This window comes from Astatotilapia calliptera, chromosome 22 (assembly GCF_964374335.1).
Source record: "Astatotilapia calliptera chromosome 22, fAstCal68.1, whole genome shotgun sequence".
NCBI classification, from domain to species: domain Eukaryota; kingdom Metazoa; phylum Chordata; class Actinopteri; order Cichliformes; family Cichlidae; genus Astatotilapia; species Astatotilapia calliptera.
Window position 1 is genome coordinate 24,962,320 of NC_137442.1, and position 16,258 is coordinate 24,978,577.

At 37.9% G+C, this 16,258-nt stretch overlaps 1 protein-coding gene across 2 annotated transcripts; it reads left to right on the forward strand.

Annotated features, from left to right (window-relative positions):
* Nucleotides 1-2,424: 2,424 nt before the first annotated feature.
* On the forward strand, nucleotides 2,425-10,815 carry LOC113014527 (sodium-dependent neutral amino acid transporter B(0)AT1-like). Of its 2 annotated transcripts, XM_026156120.2 has the most exons (12): nucleotides 2,425-2,623; nucleotides 4,677-4,817; nucleotides 4,909-5,046; nucleotides 5,135-5,316; nucleotides 6,282-6,392; nucleotides 6,475-6,587; nucleotides 6,733-6,861; nucleotides 7,468-7,624; nucleotides 7,730-7,934; nucleotides 8,065-8,224; nucleotides 8,769-8,931; nucleotides 9,172-10,815. In XM_026156120.2, the coding sequence occupies exons 1-12, from the start codon at nucleotides 2,425-2,427 to the stop codon at nucleotides 9,325-9,327; spliced, it is 1,854 nt and encodes a 617-aa protein (XP_026011905.2). In that variant the 3' UTR covers nucleotides 9,328-10,815. The 2 variants fall into 2 exon arrangements, 1 of the variants encoding a protein (XP_026011905.2); XR_013904565.1 differs by lacking the exons at nucleotides 2,425-2,623; nucleotides 4,677-4,817; nucleotides 4,909-5,046; ... (6 more) ...; nucleotides 8,065-8,224; nucleotides 9,172-10,815 and adding an exon at nucleotides 8,467-8,643 and having other exon boundaries at nucleotides 8,769-8,905.
* Nucleotides 10,816-16,258: the final 5,443 nt, after the last annotated feature.

Consider the following 16,258-nt stretch of genomic DNA (forward strand, 5'->3'; position numbering starts at 1 on the left):
CTTGTTAACATGGCTTCTTTCCTCGATCCACGGTTTCATACAGAATATTTCTGTGAGAGTGAAAGCGAAGCCATCAAAGTTCAAGTCATGAGTGAACTAGAGCATCTTGTGTCACACCAGGGTAGCACAGCCACAGGTTTTTCAGAAACACCTCATATATCTACTGAAGACCAAACAAGTCAGGGAGCTGTTAAAAAGCCAAAGAAGAGTCTCGGGAGTTTTTTTTGAAGGGACCAGTTAGTGTCAAGATAGAGGTAACTGCAGAGAGGTTATCATCTGAACTGCGCAGTTATGTGAATAGTCCACCAGCAGACAGTGAGTGTGATCCTCTTTCGTGGTGGAAAGTTCACACAGTAAACTTTCCCCACATCAGCAGATTAGCTAGGGAATACCTCTGCATTCCAGCAACTAGCTCTGCATCTCAAAGGTTGTTCAGCACAGGTGGAAATGATGTAACTTGTCAAAGGTCCTCCCTTAAGCCCGCATCTGTGAACATGTTAGTGTTTCTGACAAAGAATCTTAAAACTTGAAATGTAGAAAATGTAGCATAATTTATCTATGTTTTTGTTTGTTTTGTTTTTACTCAAGAGTTTGTGCAATATTATTATTTGACTTATTGATTTTGCACACTGCACTTTTGTTGCAAAGCACCTCTTAAGTTTTGTGGATATACATGGTTATCCATAACCATGTATATAACAGGATAACCACTGTTCAATTTTGTGTGGCTGTAATGCACATTAAAATTAACAGCTGCTTGTTTAAACAAGAAGAAATTGATGGGTTTTTTTTCCCACTAATAAAGTTGTGGAGTTGTATTTTGTTTCGTGTCAATTATATCGTCAGTTATATCGTTATCGCAAATTTTCAAATCTACATCGTGATAAATATTTTTGGCCATATCGCCCTGCCCTTCTCTGTGGGGGTCAAAGTTTGCAGAACTACAAACGCAGCTGGAATCCATAGCTGTGCGTGTTCATGGTGCTTGCATTTTCACCTGCTGGACATCACTACCTGACATTAACATGTGTATCTCTGTACTAACAAACATGCCATATTGGCCCAGTTTATTTTTCTTATCATTGTTGTGAGGAGACCATAAATAGCATTGCATTTTCTGTCGTACAGCTCATTTGCTGTTATGGAGTTCTTGTTATGGATAAAAAGTGTCTTTTTTTGTTTCAAAATAGCTGATAACTGCAAACATCTGCGAACAAATGTGATTCTATAAAGTGGTTCTATATAGCGTGTAACTGTTAATATAGAGCTTTATTAAATTCATTGCTAATGCAATCATATGGCACATTGACTTCTGAGGAAATTTTAGATGGCACTCATCATCAGAAAGGTTGCCGATCCCTGGTTTATGTTGATGTGCTGTGTTTGGTTTGGTTGCATTATGTTCAGTCATCTCCCCTTTGGTCTTGTCTGCCCAAACCACAGTGGCCCTCATTTCCTTAGTTGTGACTAATAAGTGCTCACTCAAACAAAATTTAGCCCCGGATACAAATTTGTCTTCAGTCTCAGTTCTGCACGGGAGATGAATGCTGATTATGGCACATGATACAAACACAAAGGGAAAACGTAACATTTGTAGGGATGATGAAATGAACTTAATATAGAAGCAAAGCAAAGAAATTGGATTTATAATAGACGCTCATTTAAAAACATAAATGTTAATAATTACCATGCGTTTCACGATATCTGTCTAACATTTTGTTCAGACATATATACATACATATGCTACCCTTATTATAGTAAGATTATTATTATTATTTTATTATAAGATTATTCTGTTTATCTTATGTTAGCAAAAGAAAACATCTGATAAAGGAGATTAAGCACTGTACTAAAGTCTAAAATGATTAAATACACACAACACAAATTTAAAGACTGCAGCTTTTTGTGCGTTTGTGTGTTTTGCTGATTGCCCATAATTGTGACATGGGTAAAACCCAATGCCAATCAATATAAGCTATAGATATTAAAAAACAGTTATAGTCAGTTAAAAATCTTTGTGGTTCAGTTTAGATTGTGGTTCAAGCAATGATTTAGTGTTTCAGTGAGAAGAAATGTGCTACAAAAAGTGATGAAAATAAAACTGATGCTCAGAATAAAAAAAGAGTTCTGACCATAGCAACAAGAGAAATGGGTTTTGCTCCTATTTCTGTTCTTTTAAATGTTCATGTAGACTGTTAACTAATTTGTAACAAAACTAAGAAACTCAACGGCTATAAATGAAGAAAAAAGTACAGAGTGTGCCTGTGTCTGGTTAATCTGCCCAACACTGCAGATAACGTAAAGGTCATAAATCGTTTCATGATTACCCGACAAGCCTATGGGGGCGCACACACATGCACTCCCCCCTGACAAACGCTTCACCAGCAGTAGACACAACGTGCGCTTCAGTATACAGTGGACACCATGAGACTGGTACTTCCTAACCCAGGACTGGATCTCAGAATCCCCAGGCATGAAGATCTGGAGAGGATGGAAAAACAGGAGGCTGCAGACAGACCCAAGTGGGACAACAAAGCTCAGTATATACTAACCTGTGTGGGGTTCTGTATCGGTCTGGGTAATGTTTGGAGATTCCCTTACTTATGTCAGAGTCATGGAGGAGGTAAGCTAAGACAGAAAGGGCAAGATAACATATCTGGTTAATAATCAGACAATTTAGTGATTTACTGATTTTAAAAAATGTGTGTTTGTGGTATACAGGAAGTAATTTTTATATTAATCTAATATTATTATTAATAATAATATTAATATGCTTTTCTTTAAATAATTAAAACTTTAACTGCAACAAAATCACTTGACCTTTGTACCAACACTTAAATGGAGTTAAATTGTCACCAATTCATTAATACAAGAGAGTGCCCTTAGGTTTGCAGTCAAGCTGCATTAATGATTATTCACCAAGATGTCCCCTGAGTCCAGCTGGTTAAGTTTAAACACAATCTTAATTATGTAATGAGAGGTGTTGACTTTTATGCAGTTACCTTATTGCACTCAAATATTTTTAAAATATGCATTTATTTTGTAATTTAATCATTCTTTTTAAATCGTTAACTCAAGCACAGTATCATGAGCTATAGCAACGAGTGTCCTTTCTGTGCAATAGTGATGGTGTATACTGATTAATACAAAACAGCAATGTGACCTTTCAGGTTGCACTGACACGAAATCTTATTTTTAGCCTACAAAAAAAAAGTGCTAAATATAGCCAAACACATCTATGACTAACCATAGTGATAAACGTCGCCCATCGTATTTGTACATAAGAGCATATCTAACTTTTAGGGCCACACAGTTGCTAATGGCTAACTGCTATTAATAACTTTTATTAGAAGATGTTTTAAATTATCATAAATATGTCGAATTTTGAACATTTTTAAGTTCCTACACACTTCATCGTGTTGTCGCGTTATCAGACAGAATCAGACAAACGGACACTTGTCAAAAACATAAAGCATTAAAATGTAGACTAACAGAAAACCCTTTATTTAACAAACTCAGAGCCTTGTTCAAAAAACAAAAATAAACCCACACAATCTGATTATCAGTCCACTTCTTGTGTAATTTGGAATACTTAGCCTTCATGTACATGGATAAACTGAAGGGTTGGACGTATCTCTGGGGTCCTGTGTCAAGTTCTTGCTGGATCTGTTTTCTATTTATTCAGGATGTGACTTTCAGGTACTGTTCATCAACAAATCATTGTTCCTCCACCACTGTATGAGGTCTTTGGGCTCATATGCTGTGTTAATGGCCAGACATCTGCACTTTGGGTTTTATTTCTGTCCAGCGTACAACGGCCCTCTTTTACTGATATGTCTAATATGACAAAATTACCATCAGATTTATGAAATGCGTAAAGCAGTCTGTTTTGTTCTTACCATCATGCGTAAATTGAATCTGAATCATTCTGAACCAAATCCGATTTTTTCCATTAAATAGACACACTTGCCTCTAGGTGAAGCAAAGAAAGTGGTGATGATGTAGCAAGGGAGGAGCTTGCATCACCATGCCAAGAAAGCAGAAACTGAAACTATTAAGTTCAAAGAGGAAGCGCAGCTTTCCATTGGAGTGATGAAAGCCTCAAAAATGTAAAAGGAAAAAAAAAGAGCCTCTGGCTGAAAAAATGAAAGTTCTGAATATAATTTTTCCTGAGATGATCACTGTGGCTCAAGTAAGAAAAAGATTGGACATCAAACCCGATATGTTAAAACACTAATAGACTACAAGAAAAACAAGAAAACATCTCATGGTCGGTTAGACCGAAATGAGAAAACCACTGTGGTTAAGAAAAAAAAGCAAAGAAATTAGACTTTAAATGATGACATCCAGCAATGATAAGTAATTTTAATAAGATGATTAGTAGTAGTAACAGTATTAGTGGTGGTATTTAAATTTTCTAAGAGAACCTGGCCGTTGTTTGTTCGCGTGAATGGTTAGAGGCAGTTTAGATTTATTCATATAGCACAGGCTAATTCAGTTAATAAAGCACTGATTTGAGAATAAAACATTCATGTGCATGACTTACACCCACAGTCGTGTATGTCTGTCATGGCATTAGTTGTTCCCCAGAATTCTGTGCTTGAAAACAGTTGTGTGTTACTTTCACCTGTTAATGATATACTAACAATCTCTAACCTACTTAAATATATTTGCAGGTGCATTTTTGATTCCTTACCTGATTCTGCTGGTGCTAGAAGGAATGCCTCTCTTACTGCTAGAGTTTGCTATTGGGCAGCGCCTTAGAAAAGGCAGTGTGGGAGTGTGGCGGGCCATCAGCCCATATCTGACAGGTGTTGGTAAGTAAAATGGTCCCTGCAAAAAAACCAAAAATACCCAGTGTGTGGTTTTTAGTGATTGTGATGATAGATGATTAATGCTGTCCCTCAGGTATTGGCTCCATGTTAGTGTCCTTTATGGTTGCCCTGTACTACAACACCTTAATTGCCTGGATCATGTGGTATTTCTTCAATTCCTTTCAAGATCCATTGCCTTGGACTAATTGTCCTCTCAATGAAAACAGGACAGGTATTTGTACACTGATTTTCATCCCACACACACAAATCATAGCATCTGTTTTGCTATGTTTAAGAGTGGGTTTTTTTTCCCACTTTAGGATTTATACCAGAATGCCAGCAGAGCTCCACGGTGGACTACTACTTTTACAGAGTCACTCTGAATGCTTCTAACTCAATAGCAGACTCTGGAGGACTCCAGTGGCCCATTATAATATGTCTGTTAGCTGCCTGGACAGTTGTTTGTATCTGCTGCATACGAGGGATCAGTACTTCAGGCAAGGTTTGTAGAACCTTAAATAAAATGATCACTCTTTACTCTGCCAATGTTCCTATTTTATTCATTAACGTGAGTATCCATCCCTCCATCCATCCATCAGTTTTCTTCTGCTTATCTGGGGCCTGGTCGTAGGGACAGTACCCTGAGCAGAAAACCTAGTCAGATGCCCGAACCTCCTCAACTGGCTCCTTTCGATGTGGAGGAGTGGCAGCTCTACTCTGTGCCCGTCTCAAATGACTGAGCTCCTCACATTATCACTAAGGGAGAGAGACCAGTCACCCTTTGGGGAAAGCTCATTTCTCCAGCTTGTACCCACAATCTCATTCTTTCCGTCATTACCCAGAGCTCGTGACCTTAGGTGAGGGTAAGGGATGTAGATCGACCAGTAAATCATCAGCTTCGCTTTTACACTCAGCTTTCTCTTCACCACAACAGTCCGGTGCAGCGTCCACATCCACGTCAGAGCCATTTGTTAATCCCTCGCTCCCCTCACTCGTGAACAAGACCCCGAGATACTTAACTTCCTCCACCTGGTGCAGTAATTCGTCCCTGACTTAGAGTGGGCACTGCTCACTTTTCCAGCTGAAATCCGTGGCCTCTCATTTCAAAGTGCTGATTCTCATTCCTGCTGCTTCACATTCAGCTGTGAACTGCTCTAGAGTAAGCTGGAGGTCTTCACCTGATGAAGGCAACAGGGCCACATCATCGGCAAAAAGCAGTGACGAGATTCTTAGACCACCAAAGTGGAAGACTTCCACCACAAAGCTGATTAATCTAATGTATTTTTAAAATCTGGAATTTTAAAAAGACATTTAATATGATGCATTGATAGCATTAAGCTAAGTACCAGAATAGGTTTCCACAAAAAAAAGAAAGAAAAAGCATTGTAAATTATGAAATTTTGTATGCTAATTGTTATAGCTACATTTCCATCCCACAAGTTGTTCCACTCTCATTTCTGTCCTCAGGCAGTCTACATCACAGCCATCTTGCCATACATAGTGCTGGCCATCTTCCTGATCCGAGGACTGACTCTTAAAGGTGCCCTGAGTGGAATAAAGTTCCTCTTCACACCAGATGTATGTTTCAAATCTTGATTTTTTTTTAAAGTATGAATTTAAAGGTCAGAAATACATGTCAGTGTGTGTCTCCCTCTTGCAGGTGGAAGAGCTGATGAATCCAACTACTTGGTTGGATGCAGGTGCACAGGTCTTTTATGCTTTTGGCTTAGCGTGGGGAGGGCTGATTTCCTTCTCAAGCTACAACCCTGTTCAGTAAGGAACTGCACTTTTAGCATTTTGTTCACTTTAATTTAATTTCTTTTAAAAAAAATAGGCAAAATAAGTCATTGAAAAATGTTCTAAAAACCAAAGTCAGGCTGTTGTTTCCTTGTTCTTTTTGCACATTTAATTTCCAAAGCAACAACTGTGTGCAAGACTCTGTGATCCTGTCTGTGGTAACTGGCCTCACCTCAGTCTATGCAGCCACAGTGACCTACTCCATCATTGGCTTCAGGGCCACTGAGAAATATGACACCTGTATCAACGAGTGAGTAAAGCTTATTTTAAGGCTTTGAAAAAGTTTACTACTTTTTGGTAAAAGGCACTAAACTTACTGACCAGGAATTTAAAAACCCTGTGACGTCCAGGTACCCCTACCCCTTAACACCATGCTTTCAGCAAATGTAATTTGCATCTTTTGAAAAATTTTCTCCCAAGTCTTGTAAAAAACAAACATTCTGGCTTTAGCACAACAGAACTATTAGCTTCTTTTCTGCAAAACATTGAGTTAAGGTTGTAAAGGTTTTTATCCTCTTTGTTGACTTCACAGTGTTCAGTTATAGGTACAAAGATTTTAAAGTCAGTCTAATGAGATCGTCATCATTGCAAGCAGTCTGCCTGTAGACATGACACCAGCTGGTTTGTCAGTCAGCACACAGCACCACAACATCCTTATATATTCACATCAAGCTACGGCAAAATATGTGTTTAATGTGACTAGAAAATGCTAACATGCTTAACTCAATTGTGGGGATGGTAAGAATACCTGATGAACACCTGCATTTGTGCATTGCCATTATAAACATATGTAAGCATATCCTTTAAGTAGATAATAGTAACCCCGAATTACTAATCTGATGTAATTTCTCATCAGAAACATCAGGACGTTACTAAATGGATTTGAACTCCCTGAAGACAGCATCACTGCCAGCAACTACAATGCAGCCCTTCATCATCTGAACAGCTCCAATCCAGATACTGTTTTTGGACTGGACATTAAAACCTGTGACATGCAGAAACTCCTCAGTGAGGTGCCTATTTTAATGAAAATCTATTAAGTTCCCATGATAATATTATTATTATTATTATTATTATTATTATTATTTTATATTCTAATCTGCATTGCATTTGTTCAGGGAGTGGAGGGAACAGGTCTGGCCTTTATAGTCTTCACTGAGGCCATTACCAAAATGCCGGGTTCCCCAGCCTGGTCTGTCCTGTTTTTTATCATGCTTCTCTGCCTCGGACTCTCAACAGTTTTCGGAAACATTGAAGGAATCGTAGTCCCTTTGAAAGACTTTAATTTATTTCCCCAAAAATGGCCCCATGAAATATTGACTGGTAACTTAGCTTTATTTTATTTTATTTTATCTACATTTGATGCATTCCTCAGAATTTTACATTTAAATTGAACATTTTTAGAGTTTCTTGCTGGATTTTTAACAAAAGATCCATTGTTCTTATTTTTTAGGAGCAACATGTTTTGTATCCTTCATCATCTGCCTCCTGTTTGCACAACCATCAGGAATTTATTGGTTAACTCTCTTTGATAACTTTGCTGGATCTGTTCCACTGCTGACCATTGGATTGTTCGAGATGATAGCTGTTGTTTACATCTATGGCATTGACAGGTTAGTAGTGCTTCCATTTGTTAGCAGAGCTGCTCTGTGCAGCGTTATGGCATAATAATTTTAAGGGAGAATAAAAAGTCGACACACATATCTCATTCCTGACGGAGGACTCTACCACTACACTTCTCCAGTCCATTCACAGAGTCGTTGCATGGTAAGACATGGATAGGAAGTGGGCGAAGCCTTTTACCGTCATTTTATTACGACGCAAAGTACAAACACCTGTGGACACACAATCCAACACCATTAATTTCAGCTGCATATTTGGAAACTCAAGTAAAGTGTCAGGAAGAGTAGCTTTACATTTCACTACTATTAAGCTGCATAAGGTAGCTCAGCTTTCTGCAAAGCACAAAGAACAACGGGGTTAGCTTGGTGCAGGCATTTCAGCACATATCAAGCTAAAACAAACAGTTCAGGTATTAAGGGAAATACCTGAACTTAGACATTAAGATTCTTTGTCCGTTTGGAAAAGCAGCATCAAAAAGTGGTAATTTTTTGTATAACATGATGTGAAGCTAACTGAAATTTTCTTGTTTGGCAGGTTCAACGAGGACATAAAGTTCATGGTTGGGCGAAAGCCTTCTATTTTCTGGCAGATTACGTGGCGATTTATCAGTCCTCTGATTGTCCTGGTTATTTTGGTTTTCTACCTGGTGACTCAAGCCCAAAAGCAGCTCAACTATCTAGTCTGGGACATAAATTCTGTAAGTTTGCAACCACCATCCTAGTTACTGAATCAACTTAAGCACCTCCTCTTTGTTTTGCTTTGTATCTTAATGTTCACTGATGCAATTATATGGCGTCCCAAATGTTTATATTTATCATCATAAGTAAAGTCAAAAGACAATAAGCAAATTGGCAGCAGTCACATAGCTTACCAGTTTGAAAAGTTATTGCATAAACTCATAATAGGTTGTTGGATTTTTTTCATTGTTCTTTTACAGGAGACATTTCCAGCTTTGACATCAATACCCTACCCCTCATGGATCTATGCTGTTATCTTCCTCTTAGCAGGAGTCCCCAGCCTGGTAGTGCCTATGTACGCATTATGTCGGCTGATCTTTGTTTGCTACAAGAAAAAAATGTCATCCAGACTATAAATGAATACATCAGAGAACAAAGAAGAATTCAGGATTATTTAACAGCGCGTCCTGCATCCAGCATCACGCCAAAACATGTATTAGGCATGTTGGTCCATGGTGTCACTCTTTGCAAGAGTGAAATGGACACACGTGCAGTAATTTGCAATAATGGCAGAGGGAGGTATTTTATCTGAAGACACCATGAAAATAATCATGGGAACGCATTTGAACAGACATTACTAACACATTTAAATGTAAACACACATTAGCCACCTAGCTTAATCTGGCTAATAAAGGACCCTGGTATACTTCATACTTCACTTCATTGTTCACTAGCGACTTCTTGGCCTTAAATATATTATCTCCCCCTGCTGGTACTGCAACATCTGCACGGTGGACCCGCGTGTCTATTGCATTGCTGCTGTGATACCGGGTTCATTATTAAGTGTTTGGTAATAATCATTGCCAACAAAAAACCACATTGACAGTGAATTATAGTTTGGTAAATAGATCTCATTAGTCTGTGTAATCGATATTTATTTGATAAATTGTATTTTGGAGTGGACAGCACAGCTGTGAGGTGATTAGCACTGTTGCTTCAGAGCAAGAAGGGTTGGGTTAAAACTATTAGGCTACTTCAGAATATATTGCATTGAATTATACTGAATATGTTACTTTCCAGACCTTTTGTTGAGGATATTCTCGAGCTACACCCCTGTAACTTCTTATTACATATATCCATGTTATAGAAGAATAGTTTTTAACCTTGTAGATTTGAGGAAACCTATAAAATTGATGTCTGCATGCACTTAAGCTGTTATGAAGGCCCAACACTAAGAAGCTTTTTTAAGCTGACCCATCTGTATATGTGTTTACACTGTCATGTGAATAAGAAACAAGCATCGCACAGGTCAGAGAAAAACTAGATAGACTTCAAGGAATTATAAGGGTATGTAGTAGCCAGGTGCTGCTGATCAAATGCACTTGATTATCTGATCATCAGCAGCCTTGATGCATGCTCAATTGTCAAGACTGCTAATTAAACCCCAAAAGGTTGATTCTGTTCATCTGGCTGTAGTGTTTTCAGTGGGAGAAACATTTCGTCACTCATCCAAGTGACTTCTTCAGTCTCAGCTGACTGCAGGTTTCCCAAACATAATAAGCAGTACATTTACATAATGACTGAAACTACTTCACTGAATTAACAATGAACAATGATCAGTTCCTTAATCATTAATATGTAAATTGTCATGACCACTGATCAACAACCACTGTCCAGGAGTCAAGGAGGTCTTTGCTATGAGTTTAATTTCCAAGATCTACATTTGATGCTTTGACATGCCTTTCTTTGCTTTGTACTATCTCTCCTTTCTTTTATGGAACCCTGTCTTTACTTTTAATGAAGTCATCCAACAGTCTGGATGCAGTGGTACCGCTCCCGACCAAACCATTCCTTGAAATAAAGATATGAGATACCGCTTTTTAAAACTAATGCTAAGACATAAATATGTTTATAAGTGCTTTGTGAAGCAAATATTCTTTTATGGTGATAGGGTAATAATTTTCATTTAAAAAGTGACTAATTGACAGATTCATTTCCTAAAGCACCTAGAAAATAGTAGAACAGACAACAGTTGTTAAGCAAATTCATCCTGAGGTTTGACTGTGTCGTGCACAGAGAAACTGCAACAAACCCAAGAGCTATAGACTCTACAGGCCTCAGTTAGCATACATTTGACGTATTAAGGAGAGCTATTGCTGTATATAATTGTGCAAGTTTTAATATTTGATCTGTTTATATGTCCGCTATACTATGTTGCCATATTAATCTTCAAATGTGTCCTATTAAATCAACGGTGCTGTTTTTGCTTTTATTCCTGTGGCTTTGTCTCTTCTGTTTAAAACATTTTTGTAAGCTTTGAATGAAATTTGTGTGAAATTATCACATTGAAAAACTGAATGGTTATAGACAAAAGTCAAAGGTACAAATGTATAGCAATGTTCAGTATTACCATGTTCTCCTATTTGTACTCACTAATGTCCCAGTTTCACTAGTAGATGTGACTTCTGTGCTTCCGTACACTCATGGACACCGTGAGATGGGTACTTTCTAACCCAGGTTTGGATGTCTGGATCTCCACTCATGAACATTTGGAGAGGATGTTGTACACAGAAGTTATCTTGAACGTCATAGATTTCACAGTAATGTTAATGTTTTTTCACCAACATGAGAACGACGAACTTCCTTATAATTATTCTTTCCAAAAATAATTCCTGGTCTTTGCAACAGCAGCTAAAAGAAGAGATTAATGTGTCATCTATTATTGGGTTCAAGTGAATCTGCTAGCATGTCATATTAATAATTCTCAAGAATGACCTCATAGGTTTTTCTAAAGTCCACAAGCTTTTGGTTTGTTCAGATGAACTCGGCAAACCTAAGAGCAATGCTGCCGTGTACTTTGTAGAGAGAAGACGCTCTCTCCTGGTAACGTCTCCACACAAGTCATGCTCATTTGCTCTTTTTCTAATTATACTGTCAGGATTTACTCAAAGGAATTTCATCTGCTTTTCAAGCATGCTGCTGATTCAACATTTTCATTTAGTGGATTTAATTTAATTGTTTAATCATCATCATCCAACATCCAAAAAAGAGCTTTGAGTGTTCTTCAAGAAGCCTTTCTGAAGACTGTTTTTGAAGGACAAAAAAGTTTGCCTAAGAGAGTTCAGGCTGCGTCGAATAAACATAGTGATACCAATACTGACTTGTGTATATTGAGCTGTATTAAATCACTGCACCTATTTCCTATTTTATGGGAAACATGCTAACAGTTATAGCAAAATATAACTTTGTAGAGCTCTATCCATAGTTAAGTGTTAAAGGTTTTTTGTGAATAATTCACCTTCCTTAGACTCATAAATTGTAATCCAGCTGTAGTTATTTCTTTAGAAGTAATGATTAAGAAATGTTTTTAATCTGTCCACTAGGGGGCAGTGTTTTATCTGTGCGTTTTAGTGATGTGGTTGTTTACTCCCCCATGTAGTAAGAAATTTGTATATTAGAGGGGCAGCTCAAGTTAAGCAGTTTGGATACAAAGTTAGAGAGGCAATGCTGAGATGGTTTGGACACGTGCACAGGAGGGTTAGTAGAACACCTGCAGCAACAGATCTACAACTTCATACATAGCAGCTTCTCACTAGTTCATTATTGCTTCAGGATTACTTTAGTATTGCCGACTGTATCCATGTGCCATAAAAGTGATGCATCAGTGCATCAGTGCAATAGTTATTCAGCAGGTCTTTAGTGTCTTTACAGTTATTTCCATAATGGTAAATCAGAGACAACAGAAATCTTAGAACATGTTTTCATCGACATATTCAAATCAAACACACTCATATAAGTTTCATGTTTTTATTTTTGTTTTTTGTTTTTAGTAGTGTTAGAATTTAGCTTAACTTAAAGATTTGACACAGAACCTGGCAAGAAATGCAAGAAATCCCAAACTCAAGCTACATTTATACAGGATATTAAGTGTTTATGTATGTTTTATTTATCTGATAGCTGAAACAGAAACAAAGAGAATTTCCTTTAAAAAAAAATTAAAAATGAACCAATAAGAAAAAGTAGTATAATGTGACATATGTTGCAGGTGAACTTTGTCTCTTGTTCTTTAGGTTCTTTAGGCACTTGGATAACTGACAAACTTTTCCTTTAATGATTCACAAAAATAATGATTAAAGCAAGATACATTTCCTCAGGATTTACTTGCCCATAGACTAATGACCTATATAATCACTGTACCCAAAACAGCATGGTTCAGCTTTGAAGCTTTAAATGGTGCTTAGTGAGTATGGGTTTGCACTCCAGGTGACATATTTCAAAAGAATTGTGTGCTATATAAAGTGCTAATCAATTTTTAGTACATTGTTATGACTTTAAAATGTACAGGACATTTTTACATACATACAAGGACTTTAGGAAAGTAATCTAAGCATGTCAATTGAACTAATTATTATTTTCATAGAAAAAAAAATCAGCAATCTTTTTTTTATAAACTAAGAAATTGTTGTTATCTTTTTTGGGGAAACATTATACTTTCTCCAGTTTTGAACAAAGATATATGCATAAAATAAGACAGATTAATTTTCCACTTATCATCAGTTTCTTTTGATGTTTTACATTAAAATTGTGATCATCATTCCAATAGAAATTTGTGCAAGTGAACTTGATATTATCATATCAAGGACAATAAAAGATCAACTGCAGACAGTATAATTAACATTTATGAACTGAACTTTTGCAGATGAGAAAGCAAATTCCACCATAATGTGTTTGAACATTACCCTAAACATAATTTAACTTACAACGCTGGTTGTTTCACATCTCTTTCAAATGAAATGCAGACTTGGTGAAAACTGATGCCTCAACAATAACAGTAGAATAACACTGGAGGGTAAAGTTTTGTGAACGTGTCTCATGAAGGCATGCAAATTAGAGATCAGCTGATAGTTAGATCGGTTTTGCCTGAGTGCTGAACGTCAAAACAGCCAACCTTCTGGGCAGGAGCATTTTCAAGGATTTTTTAAATGGGGACACTGCACGATGTGTCAATGTGATGCTGAAAAATGAAGCCGTGGCCAATTGCACTTTTTCCAGATGGTATTGCACTGTGTTTCATAATCTGATGGTACTTTCTGTGTTCATACTACAGTTCCAGTAATTGTGACAAGATCCCAACAACACTGGTTAAAATGAAGCTCCAAACTATGACAGTCTCCACTGTGTTTTATGGTTGTCAACACTCACTGTTGTACCTGTCAATGACCTTCTCCATAAATAATGAAAATTATATGACATGAAAATTTGATTCATTTCAGTTCTTGTATAATTTGGCATACCTCAGACTTTTCTTCCTGTTTTGCTTCTGCTCAGAAGTCCTGAGTAATCTGTTTTGCTTTACTTCCTTAAGAACGGTTTCTTGACAGTCACGCTTCCAGTGATTAGGTCTTCATGTTGTCACTTCCCTACTGTCGTCTTACCATTTTGTATCAAAGAGGCATAGGTTTTAGTTGTTTGTTTATTTTGTAAGAACAAGAAAACATCATCATTATCATCATCATTTATTTATATAGCACTTTAAAAACACACCTGGTAGACCAAAGTGCTGTACAGTACAAATATAAATATAGTAATACAACAGGAAAAACCAAACATAGCAATAAAATTAATAAAAATGTCAGTTGCCCCCAGAGTTAAAAGCCAGGGAGTAAAAATCTGGACTTAAAAACTGCCACTGATGTAACTTGCCTAATATGGAGAGGAAGATTATTCCAAAGCATCGGAGCCTCAATAGAGAACGCTCGGTCTCTATGCCGTGCACAATCTCAAGAAACTGCTTTTGGGAAGCCCTGGAATAATTACGGGGTACAATAAGTCCAGTGTTTACATTGTAAAAACAGCTGGCTGCTTTATTAGGGGGTCAGAACTGAGTGTGAACTGAACTTCACAGGGTCCTTCTTTTAGAGGTTTCTCAGGTTAAAAATATGTTGGAATGATTATGCCTCTTCTTTCTGAAAATTACTCAGGACTCTTGGGTAGAAGCCCCTGGTACTTCTATGTTCTTGTGCTATTTCTTCCTGACGTTGCCATATGCCAGGATTGCCTCATTTATCACATCTGAGGTCTCCTGCTTCTTGTCAGGCACTACTATGTGTGGTTGGTCAGCCAGCAGCTGCTTCTCTGGCTAAAACACTAAGTTCCTGTTGCTTTGAAATACTTCTCATTGATTCTCTTATCAGGACTGGGGACTTTCTTGTCCACATGCAGCACAGACATTCATGTACACTATCCTAGCCACTTGGTTGTGCTTCTCATGTACTCAGTCGAACTTTCTCTTACATCCTGCCGCTATATGTTGGACTATCTCAGGGACACCTTTGCACAGCCTGCAGCTTGGGTCCTGCTGGCTGCTCTTTGGTTTCGAGATATCTGCTACTTCCTCTATCTGTTGATGGTATGTCTCAAGGAAGGACTTGGTCTTCCATGATACTTCCTCATCACCATCTGTCTTCAGTTGATTTCTGGGGTCATCTTCCCGATGTATTTGCAGATGCTTTGTGTTTCATTCTGGATTGTGTCTCTAACCCTCACTAATCCTCACCCACACTCTTCCTATCATTGAGCTGGCTTCTCAGCACATTACCTTCTACAGCTGTTTGGCTGTGGCTGACCTTCATGGGTCTTTATCTTGGCTCACATCAGCCGGAGGGATACGCAGGTACTTGTAGCTGTTCCTTATGTCCACTATCTCCTGTTTTTGAAAACATTCAGCCACATTATCCAGCCCAAATGGCATCCATATGTCCTCGCTCTAGAGCCTTTTGCGTTGGAGCAGTAAATCGATGTCTTGCTTGTTCCTGGCATACATCTTAACGTCAGCATTGTACAGGAGGCGGCTGATGGTTGCTCCACTCCTGAATCAGTATACACTCTTAGTGGCAGGCTGGCTTAGGGGGTTTAGGCCTATGCAAAACAGCAATGGGGACACTGCATCACCTTGTTATCTTCTGCATTTAATGGTGATTTTTATGATTGCCTTGGAGATGGCCATGGAATATCCAAAGATGATGCACTTTTTACTTTTTGTTTGTTTGTTGTTGTTTTTTTACTTTTAATGTGTTTGAACCTGGTGGCATGATTCTAAGCAGGTGGGTTCTAGGAGTTTTCATCTCAGTTTCCACTCTAATTTTAACTCATTGAATAGCTGGCTTGGGTTTAGAGCCTGTTCCTACCACACATGACTCCCTTTGAATTCTTCCACCATTAACTGTGAGCACTCAGTTATCATCGTCGCATAATAGGCTGCATCAAAGTTCCCTGCAAAGTTCATGTACTCCCTTATCAGCTCCTGGAAACAATATGACTTCTCCTGGGTGACTGAGTTGCAAAATG

Excerpts from the sequence above, each read along its gene's own strand:
- LOC113014527 (XM_026156120.2), top strand. The coding sequence starts at position 2,425 with ATGAGACTGGTACTTCCTAACCCAGGACTGGATCTCAGAATCCCCAGG. Across the intron at positions 6,588-6,732 it reads TCAAGCTACAACCCTGTTCA|CAACAACTGTGTGCAAGACT; the intron begins GTAAGGAACTGC and ends TAATTTCCAAAG. Across the intron at positions 7,935-8,064 it reads GCCCCATGAAATATTGACTG|GAGCAACATGTTTTGTATCC; the intron begins GTAACTTAGCTT and ends CTTATTTTTTAG.